General features: G+C 43.6%; 1 protein-coding gene across 1 annotated transcript in view; it reads right to left on the bottom strand.

Annotated features, from left to right (window-relative positions):
• Positions 1-4,242: 4,242 nt before the first annotated feature.
• Positions 4,243-15,694, bottom strand: part of WIF1 (WNT inhibitory factor 1) — a 40,248-nt gene continuing 28,796 nt past the window's right edge. The window contains exons 4-10 of the mRNA XM_083463732.1: positions 13,733-13,873; positions 12,239-12,334; positions 9,581-9,676; positions 8,482-8,577; positions 7,904-7,999; positions 7,639-7,734; positions 4,243-5,046 (exon numbers count right to left, since the gene is read on the bottom strand). Coding sequence (XP_083319858.1) covers positions 4,925-5,046; positions 7,639-7,734; positions 7,904-7,999; positions 8,482-8,577; positions 9,581-9,676; positions 12,239-12,334; positions 13,733-13,873 — 743 coding nt within the window. The 3' untranslated portion in view covers positions 4,243-4,924. The remainder of the gene's footprint in view (positions 5,047-7,638; positions 7,735-7,903; positions 8,000-8,481; positions 8,578-9,580; positions 9,677-12,238; positions 12,335-13,732; positions 13,874-15,694) is intronic.

The raw sequence follows: 15,694 nt of genomic DNA, 5'->3' as shown, positions 1-15,694 counted from the left end.
AGAGAACCTCAACCTCGTGGCTTCCCATACCATGCTCCTCAACAGCCTTACTCCGCTCTCTCCTCAAGTACTTTTGTTTTGTTTTGAAAGCTTTATTGAACTAGCTGGAGCAGGGGTAGACTTTGATAATATGGCATCCTGAGTGAGGACAAAATTTGCCCTGCCCCCAAATATTTCTTAGTCTCATGCCTCCCTCCCTCCCATGCCTTGCCTTCTGTTCTGTGCAGTGCTGAATTTATGTACAGTGGTGCCTCGCAAGACGAAAAGAATCCGTTCTGTGATTCTCTTCGTCTAGCGGTTTTTTCGTCTTGCAAAGCAAGCCCATTGATGGATTAGCGGATTAGCGCTAAAAGCGGCTTTTAGTGGCTTATCTGCTGATCAGATCAGCTGATAAGTGGCTTAGCGGCTTAGAAAAAGGGGGGGGAGGAAAAAAAACCCGCAGGAACTCGCAAGGCATTGTCGTCTTGCGAAGCAAGCCCATAGGAGATTCGTTTTGCGAAGCACCTCCAAAACGGAAAACTCTTTCGTCTAGCGAGTTTTCCGTCTTGCGAGACATTCGTCTTGCGGGGCACCACTGTATAAGCTAAACAAGCTATAGCTTAGGGTGCCCCCCCCAAAAAAAATTAAAGGAAAAAGAAACTGGATGTACATTTCCAAAATATAAGATAAAAAAAACCAAACCTACATACAGCAACAGTGTTTTGTGTTGTGTAGGCTCCTATGAGTAATGGGCACAGCCTGCTAGCCTGCTCCCTAGTGATATTTTTATCACTAGTTTGCTCATTTCTATATATAGGGTGCCTACATTCTGCATGGACTGGTTGCATGGCAATATGTGCAAATGGCTTTAGATACCTGTTAGGTCCACAAATTACCATATAGCATATATTCAACACAAAAAACAGCGGCAATTTGTTGTTGACAGAGGACAGCTGGACATATAAAGGGCCCCATTACCTTCAGTAGCTTAGGGCCTCGTCAAACCTAAATCCGGCCCTGATTTTGTGCATGCTCTCAAGTACATTACATCTGACTGGGGCCTAACTTTGAGTAGCTAAAAAAAGGGTTTAAAAAGCCCCTTGCATCCCCTTGGTTTGGCACCCTGTGAGGAGGAACTGGCCACACCACCCTTAAACTGGTACTGACTGGAAGTGCTGGACTGGGTAGGGAGACCTGGATTGCCAACCTTCCCTGCCACACAAACTCGCCTCAGAGCTCCCGTGTCCATCAGTGTCTCACCAAAATTTTTATTTCATTCAGAATAGGGACCTTATGGCAAATATAAAATATGCTGGTTTTGTTTTGTTTTCATTTCAATGAGTGTCCCATTGTGCTGTGTGATCATATCCTTTTCCATGGTATGGAAGTGTATGGAGAGTTCTCCTCATTTATTGCAAATCTAAATACAAAAATATCCTCCCCGCATATGGTAGGTACAGTAGCACTTTGCAAACAAATGTAATTTAATTTTGCACGAGAATCTTATATTTTTTGTTCCTAAAATGTCTCTGGGCAAATTGGCACTATGGTACCATAATGTACAAGAAAAGACATTTTTGAGAATGTACGTGAGAATGTTTTTTTTGTTTTAGTTTTAAGCCACACTCTCTTTTATATATAGCCAGCCTATTACAATCATTGGATGATGCCCATCAGGAAACACAGTGGTACCTCGGGTTAAGAACTTAATTCGTTTCGGAGGTCCGTTCTTAACCTGAAACTGTTCTTAACCTGCAGCACCACTTTAGATAATGGGGCATCCTGCTGCCGCCGCGCTGCCAGAGCACGATTTCTGTTCTCATCCTGAAGCAAAGTTCTTAACCTGAAGCACTATTTCTGGGTTAGCGGAGTCTGTAACCTGAAGCGTATGTAACCTGAGGTACCACTGTACAGTGAGATAGCTGTTTATATCAAGTTGTTTTGACAAAGCAGCACAATGGAGAAACAGGCCCTTTTAATTGCTCTGTTGTACTAAAAAATCATACAAAGGCTGTTATCATTCTTTTCGGGTTCAATCACCCACTGTAAGTTAGTTGCACTTAATGGGTTTTTTAGTTCTGGCTAGTTTTGCATATTGATTTCAGTAATTTCATGAGCTTATGACTTACTTGCTTTGGATCCAACCCCTTGTATTTACCCAGTAGTAACACTGACTTGTCTAAACTTATCCAAAGACCTTTATGATCTTTCTCCATCCAAATAAACAAATTTGCTTCCAGATTTGCTCTGTCTGTTGCACCGCATAGTTGCTTAGCCAAAAAAGTTGGACAAGTTCCATGTGTTCAGTTAAAGGGGTGAGGGTGAGGCGCTTCTCTGTTGATATTTGCTGCCACTTACTTTCCAAGCAGCTAAACCAAATAGGTCAATAAACAGAACTTTTGGAATAATTTTAATATTACTCTAATTGTTAGATTTATCTACTTATTTAAATTGTTTACAGCTGCAATTGAAGGCAAGATCCTGCTCTCCAGGTAACATATAGTAAAATAACCTCCCACCTTGAAGAAAAACACATCATAATCAATTTTTAAAAAACAGCAGCAGCAGCAGCAAGATACTGCTGGATGCTAGCTGGTGTGGATTATTGGTATATTATATATGAAAATCTCTAATATATTAGATTTCTGGGGTTTCCCTGACTCTTTTTTCTTTTCTTTTTTAAAATTAGAAATAGTCATTTTGATGCTGTGATGCTACTTTGACAACTGCTGCAAACATGCCCACCAATTCTGCTGTTCACAGAGCCAGAGAGAAATGGCTCATAACTGGAATTTCCTGGCACACTCTTGCACCAATGTGAGGCAACCAAGGCTAACTGGACCACCTTTCAGATGCTAATGAGGAATAGGTTAGCACATCTTCCACGTTAATAAAATGTCTTGGCGACTCTACAAAAATTTGTAGCCCTGCTCCTACCTGGCCTAGTGAGATCTATAAAATCCACAGAACTATCTAGACATTTCATAGGTCTATGGTGCTACTGAGACTATAAATCTATAGGGTTCTTGTTTTTTTAATCTGTAAGTCAGGGCAAGTCATATTGGGCAATTAAACATGGTGGGCAACCATCATGAGTGGCACCTGAGCATGGCTTCCATTCAAAAAGCATGAGTTCTGCCTGCACACAGCTCAAATGACTCTGGGGCATGACACGGAGGGTGATGAGTGGCAGCCTGGAGAGAAGGGAAGTGGTAGTGTTGCTGCCCCTGCAGACAGTGGTGAGCAGGACAGATGTCCTGCACTGGTTGGAGGGGGTGTTGGGAGCGGAGCAGCCAGGCAGAGGGGATATGTGTGATGGCAACAGGGGATCTGCCTTGGTTGGGTGGGTGACCAACCCATGGTGCAGGGCTGTGTGTCTCTTGAAGTTCGGCACTGACCATCCCAGGGGAAAAACCTGCTCTTTAGTGCTCAATCGGAGCTAACAGGAATCTGGGTTTCCCCCGGATTGCCATTTGTTCTGATATATCACTAAAGAGTGGGTTTCCCTTGGAAGGGAGTGGGGCAAGGGGAAAACTCATTGGACCTGTTATGTACTGAAGTTCTCACCCTGGGCTAGCAGGGGGATACTGTAGATAGTTTTCATCAGGTCCACATATGCAAATAAGGAATTGAAAGTGACGTTCAGTGATTGGATAGTTACAGAAAGTTGTTACTGTTGCGTTGTAGTGGAGCTCTATATAAGCAGGCTGGCTGAACCCTTCAGTTCAGTTCTGTTCTGGGCCTGTGAATAAACAAGAGCTGTCTGAAGAATCGCTGTGTCGTCTGATATGTTCACCCTCAACTTAACAGGACCCATGCTTAGAAAGCATGGGTCAAGCAGGTAACTGCTAGGACTTGTGCTTTCTAGGCACAGCACATGTGGAAGTCTGGATGAGCCCTGTGTACACACACACACACACACTTTACAATTTTTTATGTGCTGTAAGCTGCCCAGAGTGGCTGGGGAAACCCAGCCAGATGGGCGGGGAATAAATAACAAAATCATCATCATCATCATTGTCCCAGCATAAGAGGTGGTGTTGGATCCTTGTGGTGGGGCAAGCTCTCCCCTTGCACCATGCCACAATCTGAGCACCGTGAGGCCTAGTATCTTAGAACCACAGAGTGAGAAGGGCCTTGTAAGCCATCCCACCCAACTCTTTTCTTGATGCAGAAGTTCCTGAGCTACAGCATCCTCCGACAGTTATAAGATCAGTGCATCTCCTTCAGATAAGATTTCAAGCATCTCAACACACACAAAACTAAAGCAGCATCTTTATTTCATACATAACAATCAGTATAAAAATGTTTATTACATAAGAGCTGTTTTGTGTACACAATATATTATATTGCTATAAGCCGATGCAAAGACTGCGCTCATACTTCATAGTTCCACTTTGTTTCCAATATATTATATTGTTTCAATGCCACAACTACACCGTATTCAATAGAGCATGCTGCAGAAATGGGAATTGGCTTTAAATTAAAAAAAGCTTTCGCCTTTAATAAACGGAACATGTAAGACTGCATCGTGCCAAAATAAAAAATAAAAAATTGGTTTTTTAAGACACAAATCCAGGAAAAACTGTGGGTTCCAGGCCAGCGTTTTCAAAATCTCTCCCCAATTTTGGATAATCAATTTGTTCTGAGGAATTTCTTACAAGGAAAGGGGGAAAAAAAACCTCCAAGTCAATAAAGAATTGAAATATAGTACAAAAAAGAAACCGGTCCAAAAAGCACTGAAAACAAGAAGCCTATATAACTGTGCTAGAGAAGTAAAACTTAAAAGGAATAGTAAATATCAGCTCAGTGGTTTATAACGAAGCTAGTAAAATTCAGGCCAGTAATCTTAAAATGTAATGAACAGCGTTTTAACATTCAACACATGAAAGGTTAATGAAGGCTATGAACTTTGTGTAACATAAAACATTTCAGATGTTGGAGTTCACCAGATATAATTGGATTCAGGGGGTGCTTGCTTCTCCTCGGCCCTTTTCGGTGAAGGCGTGTACTGCCTGTGCTTGGTGCCTGTGGGCCTCAGGCCATTTGTCAGGTTGGCTCCGTACCCTGAAAAACAACCCAGTTCAAGAGTGAGGAAACTACAAATGCAGGCCCCCCCTCCTTTTCACTGTGAATGTTTCACATGGAAATTTCAATATGGACTTTGTGCCAGACTTCACACAGTACTACCATGAGACAAACATTTATTTCCGAAAGGCGATTTTTCTTGTTATATTTATGGATCTGCCTTGACATGTGTATCCTGCAGTAAGGTAAAGGTAAAGGGATCCCTGACCATTAGGTCCAGTTGTGGCCGACTCTGGGGTTGCGGCGCTCATCTCGCTTTACTGGCCGAGGGAGCCGGCGTACAGCTTTCGGGTCATGTGTCCAGAAGGACTAAGCCGCTTCTGGTGAACCAGAGCAGTGCACGGAAACGCCGTTTACCTTCCCACCGGAGCGGTACCTATTTATTTAATTGCACTTTGATGTGCTTTCGAACTTCTAGGTTGGCAGGAACAGGGACCGAGCAACGGGAGCTCTCCCCGTCGTGGGGATTCAAACTGCCGACCTTCTGATTGGCAAGCCCAAGAGGCTCAGTGGTTTAACCCACAATGCCACTCACGTCCCTGTACCCTGCAGTACTTGGTCACAAATCTACAGACAAGTAATCAAGAGGCAATTTGCTTGATTACCACATTGGCCTGAATATAAGCCTCGCTTTCCCCCCAAATTCTGACCGTGAAAAGTTAAAGTGCAACTTATGTTCACGACCTTACGGTATGCAGCCAGGAGCGCGGGGCAAACAGCGCCAGGAGTGCGGCAAAGCAGTGCCTGCCTGGTGCGTAGGCCCCCGTCCTCTCCCCCAAGGCTGGGAAGGGAGAGAGTGAAGAAGGGAAAAGGCCATCGGCAACGCAGCGCAGCTCCCCCCCCCCTCAATATGCAGCCAGGAGCAGAGAGGAATGGAGTGGCTGACATTTGGGTATTATTCTTTTTTCTCTCCCCCCCCCTCCAATTTTAAAGGTGCAGCTTATATTCTTGTGCGGCTTATATTTGGGCCAATGCAATATTCTACAGGGGTGCCAACTAGAATAAAATATTGGGGGACCCCAGGTCAGCCCCTCCCTGCATAATCAATCACATGATTGATTATCACTGCAATGCGCTCAAATGCACCTTTGTGTTTTTTTTTTGTTTAAAGATTTTTTATTGATACAACAAGAAAAAAGAAACAAACACAAATGCCAAATTACACACAGGAATAACTATAGACACATAATTTTCTTAGCAAACAATATAACATATATTGGTCTTAACACTAAAGGCCCAACCTCCCGTCTATCCCATATTTCAATTTCATGATACTTATTGCCAAGACACAAATGCACCTTTGAAGGTGACCCGGAAACTACAACTAATCCAGAATGCGGCAGCTTGACTGGCGACTGGGAGCGGCCGCCGAGACCACATAACACTGGTCTTGAAAGACCTACACTGGCTCCCAGTACATTTCCGAGCACAATTCAAAGTGTTGGTACTGACCTTTAAAGCCCTAAACGGCCTCGGTCCAGTATACCTGAAGGAGTGCTCCACCTCCATCGTTCTGCCCAGACACTGAGGTCCAGCGCCGAGGGCCTTCTGGCGGTTCCCTCACTGCGAGAAGCCAAGCTACAGGGAACCAGGCAGAGGGCCTTCTCGGTAGTGGCACCTGCCCTGTGGAATGCCCTCCCACCAGATGTCAAAGAGGACGACAACTACCAGACTTTTAGAAGACATCTGAAGGCAGCCCTGTTTAGGGAAGCTTTTAATGTTTGATGCATTACTGCCTTTTGATACTTTGTTGGAAGCTGCCCAGAGTGGCTGGGGAAGCCCAGCCAGATGGGCGAGGTATAAATAATAAATTAATATTATTATATTATTATTATGTGTCACCCCCACCCATTTGAATGGCAAAGTCCATCAACTTTGGGAGGCCCCAGCCCCCTCAGTTGGCTCCTATGACTCCCTATAAGTGTGGTAGCCATCTTTGTTATTGGGATTAACTCCCATCACCCCTGAGCTTTGGCAGGGGCTGATGGGCATAGGAGTCCAACAATGTCTGCAGGGTACCATGCAGGATATTCCTGATCTATATGGTGACAGCAACACCAGCTGATTCCCTGAGTGGATTCTGGTAAAGTAAAGGAAGACGTAATCTTAAAATTGGGCTTTGAATGGTGGAGGGGTACCTCCCTATGGCTGCTTAGCATGGCACAGGAAAAAGACAAAAAGACAATGAGACAACTAATGAATTGCTCTTAATAGATGATCTCAGGAGACTAACGTTTAAACTGTAGTGTATTTATTATATTTTTATCTTCTCCCACTTTATCCTCACAACCTGTGAGGTTAGTTAGCCAGAGAGAGAGAGAAAGAGAAAGAGAGAGAGAGGTCCGCTGCAAGCTCACATAAAAAGCAGAAATTATCAGGTAAGGAAATGGGTGGATTAAGTGCTGTCTAAGCGCAGCCAGAGTCTGCTAAATCATCTTGGATCTGAGTACACAGTGCCTAGTAGCAACCCTGTGCGATGGGATCGGTGGGGAAAGGATGTCAATAAACCCATACCACACAGAGTGCATATTTTATGGAGGCGAAGAGTCATATTTTGTCAATGCCACTTACTTTTATTGCAGTGCCTTCCATGCCAGCCTTCTCGACACTGGCATGTGTTAGGTTCAATACAGATCCCATACGATCCACAACCAGGTTCACAAACAGCTGCAATAAGACACCTACAGTTAATATCGAAAGCAAGTCTTTCCTTTTGTTTTAGGATCTTTCACAGCAGCACACTAACGCATACCCACTGTTGAGCATGAAGGTTACAAAATCCCGAATCTGCTGCAAAAGCTTTTTTAGGAAAAGGTTGAGTTGATTGAGCACTTACGCTTTGAACAGAGATCTCCTTGGTAGCCTTTGGAACACTTGCATTTATTTTTACCGGTACATTTGCCTCCATTTCTACACGGCTGATGGCATTTGCCTAGAAATGATTAAAAAAAAAGGATGATAGCACTGCCTTTATTGCCTTAAGTGAAATCCGGCCCAGCCCCATTAGAGTTTATTATAGATTTAACAGCAGTTATTACCTATGAGATGCAAATGGGACCACCACTGTGATCAACAAATACTGACATCCCATACTCAATAGACTTTGTACCCAGAATATAGGCCTGGCTTGCACATTGTATTTATACCACAGCTTAGCAGGAGTGTGAGGGCTCCAAGAAAAGAGATCATGGCTGCTTTGCTCTTCCCCAGGTCATTCAGCATCTATATGCCCTTACCCCATGACTTCTGTATCCTTAGTAATCACCAATCCATAAACCAACAAACCAGACACCAGGCAGCCCAGTGTTGGGAAACCTAAAGCTCGTTTCGGCTGCCTGCACCATCTTTTGGGAGTTAGGAACCTCAAGAAGAATCTTTTCAGTCTGCTGAAAATGGCATAAAATCAGGACTCACTGATTTCACACTGATCCCCCTCAAGTCCTGCAGGACAAATACATTTTCCTGGATAAAAACATGTTCCTCCATTGAAGCAGGTCGTTGTGCAGTTTGCTGGGGAGGACAAAGCAAAAGTATGAGACTGGATAGGTAGCCTTTCACCACCAGAAATGGATAGCTTTGGTAAGGTGCAACAAAGTTTGGGGTCTTTTCAAAAGCCAATTAAACCAGCCTCAGCGAAGGCTGAGCACTATTCCTAGCACCAAAAATTATATTTTCCTGCCATCACAGTTATGGCTCTGATGAACAGTTCGTTCAAGGCTGTCCTTTTATTGAACATGGCAGTTTCTTGCATGTGAAAGAGATGCTGTACCTCCAAATCCACATTTGAGTGCATTTGGTGCTAGGAATGGTACTCAGCCTTCGCTGAGGCTGGCATCCTAAAGGGCAAACGACAAGAAAAACGAAACTGTCCCAGAATCATTGGGGCACATTCTAAGGTTAAGCTTTGCTGAGACTCGGGTAGGATGTGCTAATCAGTTATGGTTTCTCTCAGTTTTTCATTTTTCCAAACTTAATTTCAGTTTCTTCCATGTTTCTGCATCAGTTTGAGATTATTTCTTTTAAAGTCCTCATGAAAATTCAGCAGGATTTTAATGCGAATTTCTCCTAATATACACATTTTTGTATGCAGTCTTGTTCCCCCAACTATACTATATGTCATTTTCATGAACATATGCATTTTAATGCACATTTTTTTCTCAGTATATGCATTTTTTTTCCAGGCTAGAGCACAGTATCGCTAAAATCAGAGAAGCGCAGATTTCAAAAAATAGCCGTGTTTCCAGCTCACATATTGTTTCAGAAAGTGTGGGTTGGGCAGAGCTGCCTTTAAATGCTAACTGAATCAAATTCCTCCCCGTCCCTAGACTGTCAGCTAGGCTGTCCTGTCTGCTCTTTACTTTTCCTGCTCAAATTTTCTTGTTTGCAGTTCTCCCAATTAACTGGAGGTGATTTTTTTTTAAAAAAATCTGCTGTGAAAGCTTTGGTGGCTTAGCCTACTGAGTGAATGGTTAAAGCTCACAGGTCTCGTTGTAATCCTTTTTTTAAAGCATACCTTTGTCGCAGTTGATGCCATAGAAACCAGGTGGGCAAATACACAATCCAGGCATGACGCAGAGTCCGCCATTCATGCAGTGCGGAGTACACAGAGCTGAATGGAGAGAATCAACACTATAGTAAATTGTTGGCACTGATGCAGAGAGGAAAAACCTTCAAAGCATAAAGCACATTTTATCTTGCAACTCATACGACTCCTTAAGATGAACTGTCTCTTCTGCAGGCAAAATGAATTCAGCCTGAAATCGGGTGTAATAAAACCCTTGAGCTTTGATTTTCAGACACCTGTCTCTGCAAATTACATTTAAAAATAATAATATTAATTTGTATTGAAGATTTTTCTTAGTTTGCAAAAATACACGCATTGTCGCTTTTTTCACGTTGCGTTTTCTACAGATCAGTTACGTTTGTTGTGAGACATTAGTGTTGCATGCAGTATTAGGTTGGGAAGAAAAGAGGGGGAAAGCGGGGAATGGTGATTGGGGTGGGGTGGCAATGCTTTTTTCTACTTAGCATACGTGTGGGGTCAGCGTCACTTGTGTGGGTTCTCTTTCTATTTGCTTGTTATATTTCCTTGGTGGTGAGAGAGGTTGGGGGTAGCCTAGTGTTAAGTTGTGGGTGAACATATCAGACGACACAGTGATTCTTCAAACAGCTCTTGTTTATTCACAGGCCAGAACAGAACGGAACAGAAGGGTTCAGCCAGCCTGCTTATATAGAGCTCCACTAGAACGCAACAGTAACAACTTTCTGTAACTATCCAATCACTGAACATCACTTTCAATCCCTTATTTGCATATTTGGACCTGAGTGAAAACTATCTACTGTATCCCCCTGCTGGCCCAGGGTGAGAACTTCAGTACATAACACCTAGGGTGTGGTTGGTTGTCTTTGGTTGGCTGTAGAGAAATTTGTTTATGTGTGTGAGTGTGTGAGGAGGCAGCCATATTGATTCGTATGCTGACATTTTAGGCATCATGCTGCCATGGAAGAAAACTATGGGCTATATCCAATGTTAGCTGCTCGCTAACGCGAAGGCTAACAGGTGAGTTTTAATGTCGCTCCACAGGGGAATCCAGTGCAGCAAGTTTGCCAGCGGAAACTCATTGCTCAACAGATGGCACCGTTTACCATGCAACCAAGTTACTCTCAACCTGCTTGTGCATTTTATTGTGTGACTATGTCTTGCAGGCACAAAACCTTTCACCAGAGGAACAAGTATACCACTAATTGACTTTAACTTAGCACTGCATTGGATATAAACTGGTAAATTCATACTCTCCGACAGCAAAATCTGGTACATCATCTTCCTGGGTGTCACCTCATTTTCCTCACCGGACATTTAGGGAGCCATGATTTCGCACCACAATTTGTTGTTTTTTTTGGGGGGGGGGGACAGAGCCGCAAAACATGCATTTTAGGATGCTGCACAAGATCGCAGCCCACCCAAAAGCACTTTTTCATGGGGGAAATTGCACCGTGAAATTGAGCAAAATTACAGCTCCCCAAATGGCTGCTGTTCCCTTGTGAGAGAGAAAGAGAACCTCCCATTCCTCACACACACACCCCGGACACTTGCGGGTTGTGTAAATTTGCTCATCCTTGTGCCTAAACACAACCACACCCAGGCATTCGCTGAATGCGCGAAATGGCAGGAGAGACTACTGGGCCCCCATTGCATAGATACCAATGGGTTGTGAAGAAGAGACCTTTCTCATTATTATCACAAAGACCATCTATCTGGAATTTTTAGCTATGATTCCTGGGCCCCTTCCAACTCTACAATTCAATTATTCCCTATAGTTGCTGGGGATCGTGGTCAGTGAGTGTGGGCTGGTTTGGGGCAAGTGTAGTAGGTGTGATTCTATTTCCCCCTTCTGGCATGTAAATAATGTGTGAGGGAGTATGTGGGTCCAGCCAGGTTGCCCTGAGTCTATAGTGACATGGGCCTGGGCGTGGTTAATCTTTTCATTTTCATTTCATTTACATATTTACACCCTGCTTACAGTCTCAAAGGCAAACCACTTCAACCTCGAATAATGATGGAAGAATAACTCTAGGTGCATGAGTGCTTCACCTAAAATAAATAAATATCGAGATACCCAGAAATGCCTGCCAAAAGCAAAACAGGGACAAATTACAGGCAGGGATTTACAAGGCACAGATCTGAGGAAATCCGAACTGATTCTGGCAAACAGGGCCGGCTGGAAAGGAGAAAAGGCTATTGCGCTCTCTCTCCCAGGCAGGCTGTGCCTCTGCACAGATGGAGACGCTTTCATGATCAAATTGGGACATTCTCTTCAGTAACAATAGCCGAGTAAAATAACTGTGGTACTTTTACAGCTAGTGTTCATTAGCAACAGCCTTTTACTTAATGTTTTGCCAGATGGACGCTCATTCAGTTGTTGGTCAGTCCTGTTCCGTCCTTTAAACCATTCAGCGGAGACTTCTTTATCTTTTTGTATAAACAATCTATGTTTTCTGAGAAGCCACAGCTCGTAAAATATTTTTCTTATGCGTTTAGATTTAATTTTTGGAAGCGGCTTAAGCCACATCTGAAAATCTCTACAAAACAATATTTTGAAAGGCAGCGCCTGCTTGGCTGTTCTTGCAGTGTAAATAAAAGCGCATGAAATAATTGAAGCCTTTCGATTACCTTTTTCGCAGTGAGGACCATAAAATCCATCTGGACATTCGCATACATGCCTTTCATTGCAAAACCCGCCGTTCCTGCATCCTCCAGGACATTCAGCTTCAAAGAAGATGGTAATAATTATTGGATGAATTGAATATGTGTTGTGTGAACAGTCTGATTACAGTCTGAGGTAAGAGCATCATAGTTTGTGGAGATGGAGCAGGGGAGATGCCCAGGAAGTTAATCCCGGTGTCCAAATGATGGACATTTTGGTAGTATACATTGACTGAGATGCTCAAATAAAATGTACAAGAAAACTAGATATTCACAGTTACAGATAGGTAGCCGTGTTGGTCTGCCATAGTCAAAATAAAAAAATTCCTTCCAGTAGCACCTTAAAGACCAACTAAGTTAGTTCTTGGTATGAGCTTTCATGTGCATGCACACTTGTGTATCTGAAGAAGTGTGCATGCACACGAAAGCTCATACCAAGAACTAACTTAGTTAGTCTTTAAGGTGCTACTGGAAGGAATTTAGATATTCACAGGCTCGGATCCTGAGGCAGCAATCCTAAAGGAGGAGAACTGAAGGCAAATGAGCTGCCACACCCAACACCCTGCTGGGCTCTTTGACAGGGTAGAAGTGAAAGGAGAGTAGTGTTATCAAAAAAAATCCCTTTCCCCGGCTTTTATTTTCCCTTTAATGATTCTCCTCACACTGCAATGTCCTGATCCATTCCCTTTTTGCCCCACCAGTGTAGGAGCTCAGATATTGATGAAGCTAGGGCCAGTGGTGGGCTTTCAAACTGTGCAACACCAAAATTCGGGTGCCCCCTGCTTCTCACCTTCTGCTCTAAGTCATTGCTGTGGCTCCTCCTGTGGCAACCCTCTCAGCCTGGTGCCCAGTGTGGGGAAACTGGTTGCACTTCCCTAGATTTGCATCTGCTAGAGCCAGAGATGTTTCCATGGAATAGGATATACACAGTCAGATTACTCTCAAAGAGAGAGGTCTGATATATCCTATTGCTCCGGCAGGGCCCACATGCCCATGAGGTGAACTGAGGCAGTCACCTCAAGTGGTGTAACACTAAGAGGCAGTGCCCCTGAAGGTACCACAGCTTCTCCACCATCTCCAGTGGTGAGGAGAAGTGGTGGTAGCAGCGGCGGCAGCTTCTGGCGAGATTTCACCAAAATCTCACAAGATGTTGCTGGAACCCACCGCTGCCTTTGGGGGAGGGGTGGAGTGGAGGTACCTTCCTATGAAGCCTCTGGCTGCTCCTGACCTCCTGAGATGCCCTCCTAAAGACCGTAGAATTATAGAACTGAGGAACTTTCCCCCTTCCCTCCCTCATCCCTGTAACCCTCCCCAAAAAACCTCTCATCCTCATCTGTATTCATAGTAGAAATTGCGTCTCAGCTTGTTTCTAGTCTGACAAATGTGACCCGCTATTCCCCAGGTGTGTGAGGACAATGACAAGACAGACAAACTTCCCTTCCAAGGGCAGGTTCTGGTTACCTTGCTGACATGTCTTAAAGAAGATGGCGTTCTGTGGCGTTTGGAGTATGGTATTGCCTTCCGAATTCATGATAATGACCGTCACCTCAAATGCCGCCACGCCATCTTGTTTCCCAAGGCAGGGAAATCCAACCTGGACAACTAAAAAAAAGGGAAGGGGACAAAGTGCGAAGAAAATAAAAGATGGTCTTACTGATTATCTGTGAAATCCGGAAATTTTTTAAAAAGACATTCCATACCAGTGACAATCTACCGATAAATAAGCAAAACAAGTACTATGAATAAACAGCTGATCATATTGCAAAAGTGCTACAATAGGTGCAAATGATTTAATTATCTCGTCCAATGCACTGTGGTACCATGGTGATTTTTGAGTCAAACAAGCTGCATCTACACAGTTCACGGAACTTCTGTCTCTGTCCGTCCCCCATCTAATAGTGCCAAGGGATGTCAGTTATCAACAAGGCATGTGAGGGTAGTGGCACTGCTTTTAGGCACTGTTTTTGTGGCACTTATGTGCTGCTTATGTACACCTAACCAGTGTCAGAAACAGGTATGGGTCTGATCAAGGAGAGCTTTCCTTGTGTTCTTATGACTGCCTTGTGCACCAATGTGAGCAAACCTTGGAAGCTACAATCAATAGGGTAACCCTATAACTGGATAACTGGATTCTTGCTGCCCACCATTAAATTATTCTGAGTTCATATTCCCATTCTTAAAATAAAGAAATGGACCAGTCAAGTCTCCTTTTAAAAATAACATTTTCAACAACACTGACAAAATTCTTCACACTCTGCACTCATTGAGTGAATGATCTTAGCCTTCCATGTCGGGACATTTCCAATCTTGTTTGCAGCTGGGACTTGTCTTTGGCTGTGGCTGACAGATCATTTTCTTTTGTTCTGAGTGATGCTTAAAGAGAATTGGTCAGGGCTGCAACATAAGATCCTTCCTATGTCCCCGGATATCCAGGCAGCTCTGTCACATGTGGATATAGATATTTTCTAAAGTACAGTCCTATACGTAGCAGGCACTCCTGTCTTCCAGGCACTCCTGTCTTCCACTGCCTCCCGCACTTTGGTCAAACTCATGTTGGTAGCTTCGAGAACACTGCCCAACCATCTCGTCCTCTGTTGTCCCCTTCTCCTTGTGCCCTCCATCTTTCCCAACATCAGGTTCTTTTCCAGGGTCTTTGAGGTGGCCAAAGTATTGGAGCCTCAGCTTCAGGACCTGTCTTTCCAGTGAGCACTCAGGGCTGATTTCCTTCAGAATGGACAGGTTTGATCTTCTTGCAGTCCATGGGACTCTCAAGAGTCTCCTCTAGCACCATAATTCAAAAGCATCAATTCTTCGGCGAACAGCCTTCTTTATGGTCCAGCTCTTACTTCCATACATCACTACTGGGAAAACCATAGCTTTAACTATACGGACCTTTGTTGGCAAGGTGATGTCTCTGCTTTTTATATCTTTTAGCAAAAAAAAAGGCTACGTTAAGCAATAGTTCTGTCATTTCCCCAAGGAATTGGAGAGAAAAACTATAAAAGATACCGGTTTAAACCAAAGGTGTTAAGTGTTCTAAATGCAACAAATAGATGGGGATGGCTGCCTTTAATGCAAACTTTCTTTTAACTACAAAGAGCCAATGGAAGGCAGTAAATCTGGAGTATTTTAATGAGGAGAAAAGCCTGGTAACCCCAAAGCCTTGGAATGCTGTTTTGTGGTTGTTTCATTTGAACGCTGCTTGAGATTAATAGTGACATTTATCTGCTTTCTTTATGACCAGCTTCTCATTGATGCTTTTTGGAACTGCACCTATTAGGTTCCCCTCCCTCCGTACAGCACATTTTGAGGATTTTACTGCAAAATACTCTGCTAATAAAGATATTCTGCTAGTAAACACCAATCTATTTTGGGGGGGTGATCAGCTCACTGTTTCTGCAAACAAATACTAATCGCAAACAG

This window comes from Podarcis liolepis, assembly GCF_965112155.1.
Source record: "Podarcis liolepis genome assembly, chromosome: 10".
Classification (NCBI taxonomy): Eukaryota; Metazoa; Chordata; class Lepidosauria; order Squamata; family Lacertidae; genus Podarcis; species Podarcis liolepis.
Note: the sequence above shows the minus strand (reverse complement) of the source record. Positions and strands in the feature narration are given on the sequence as shown.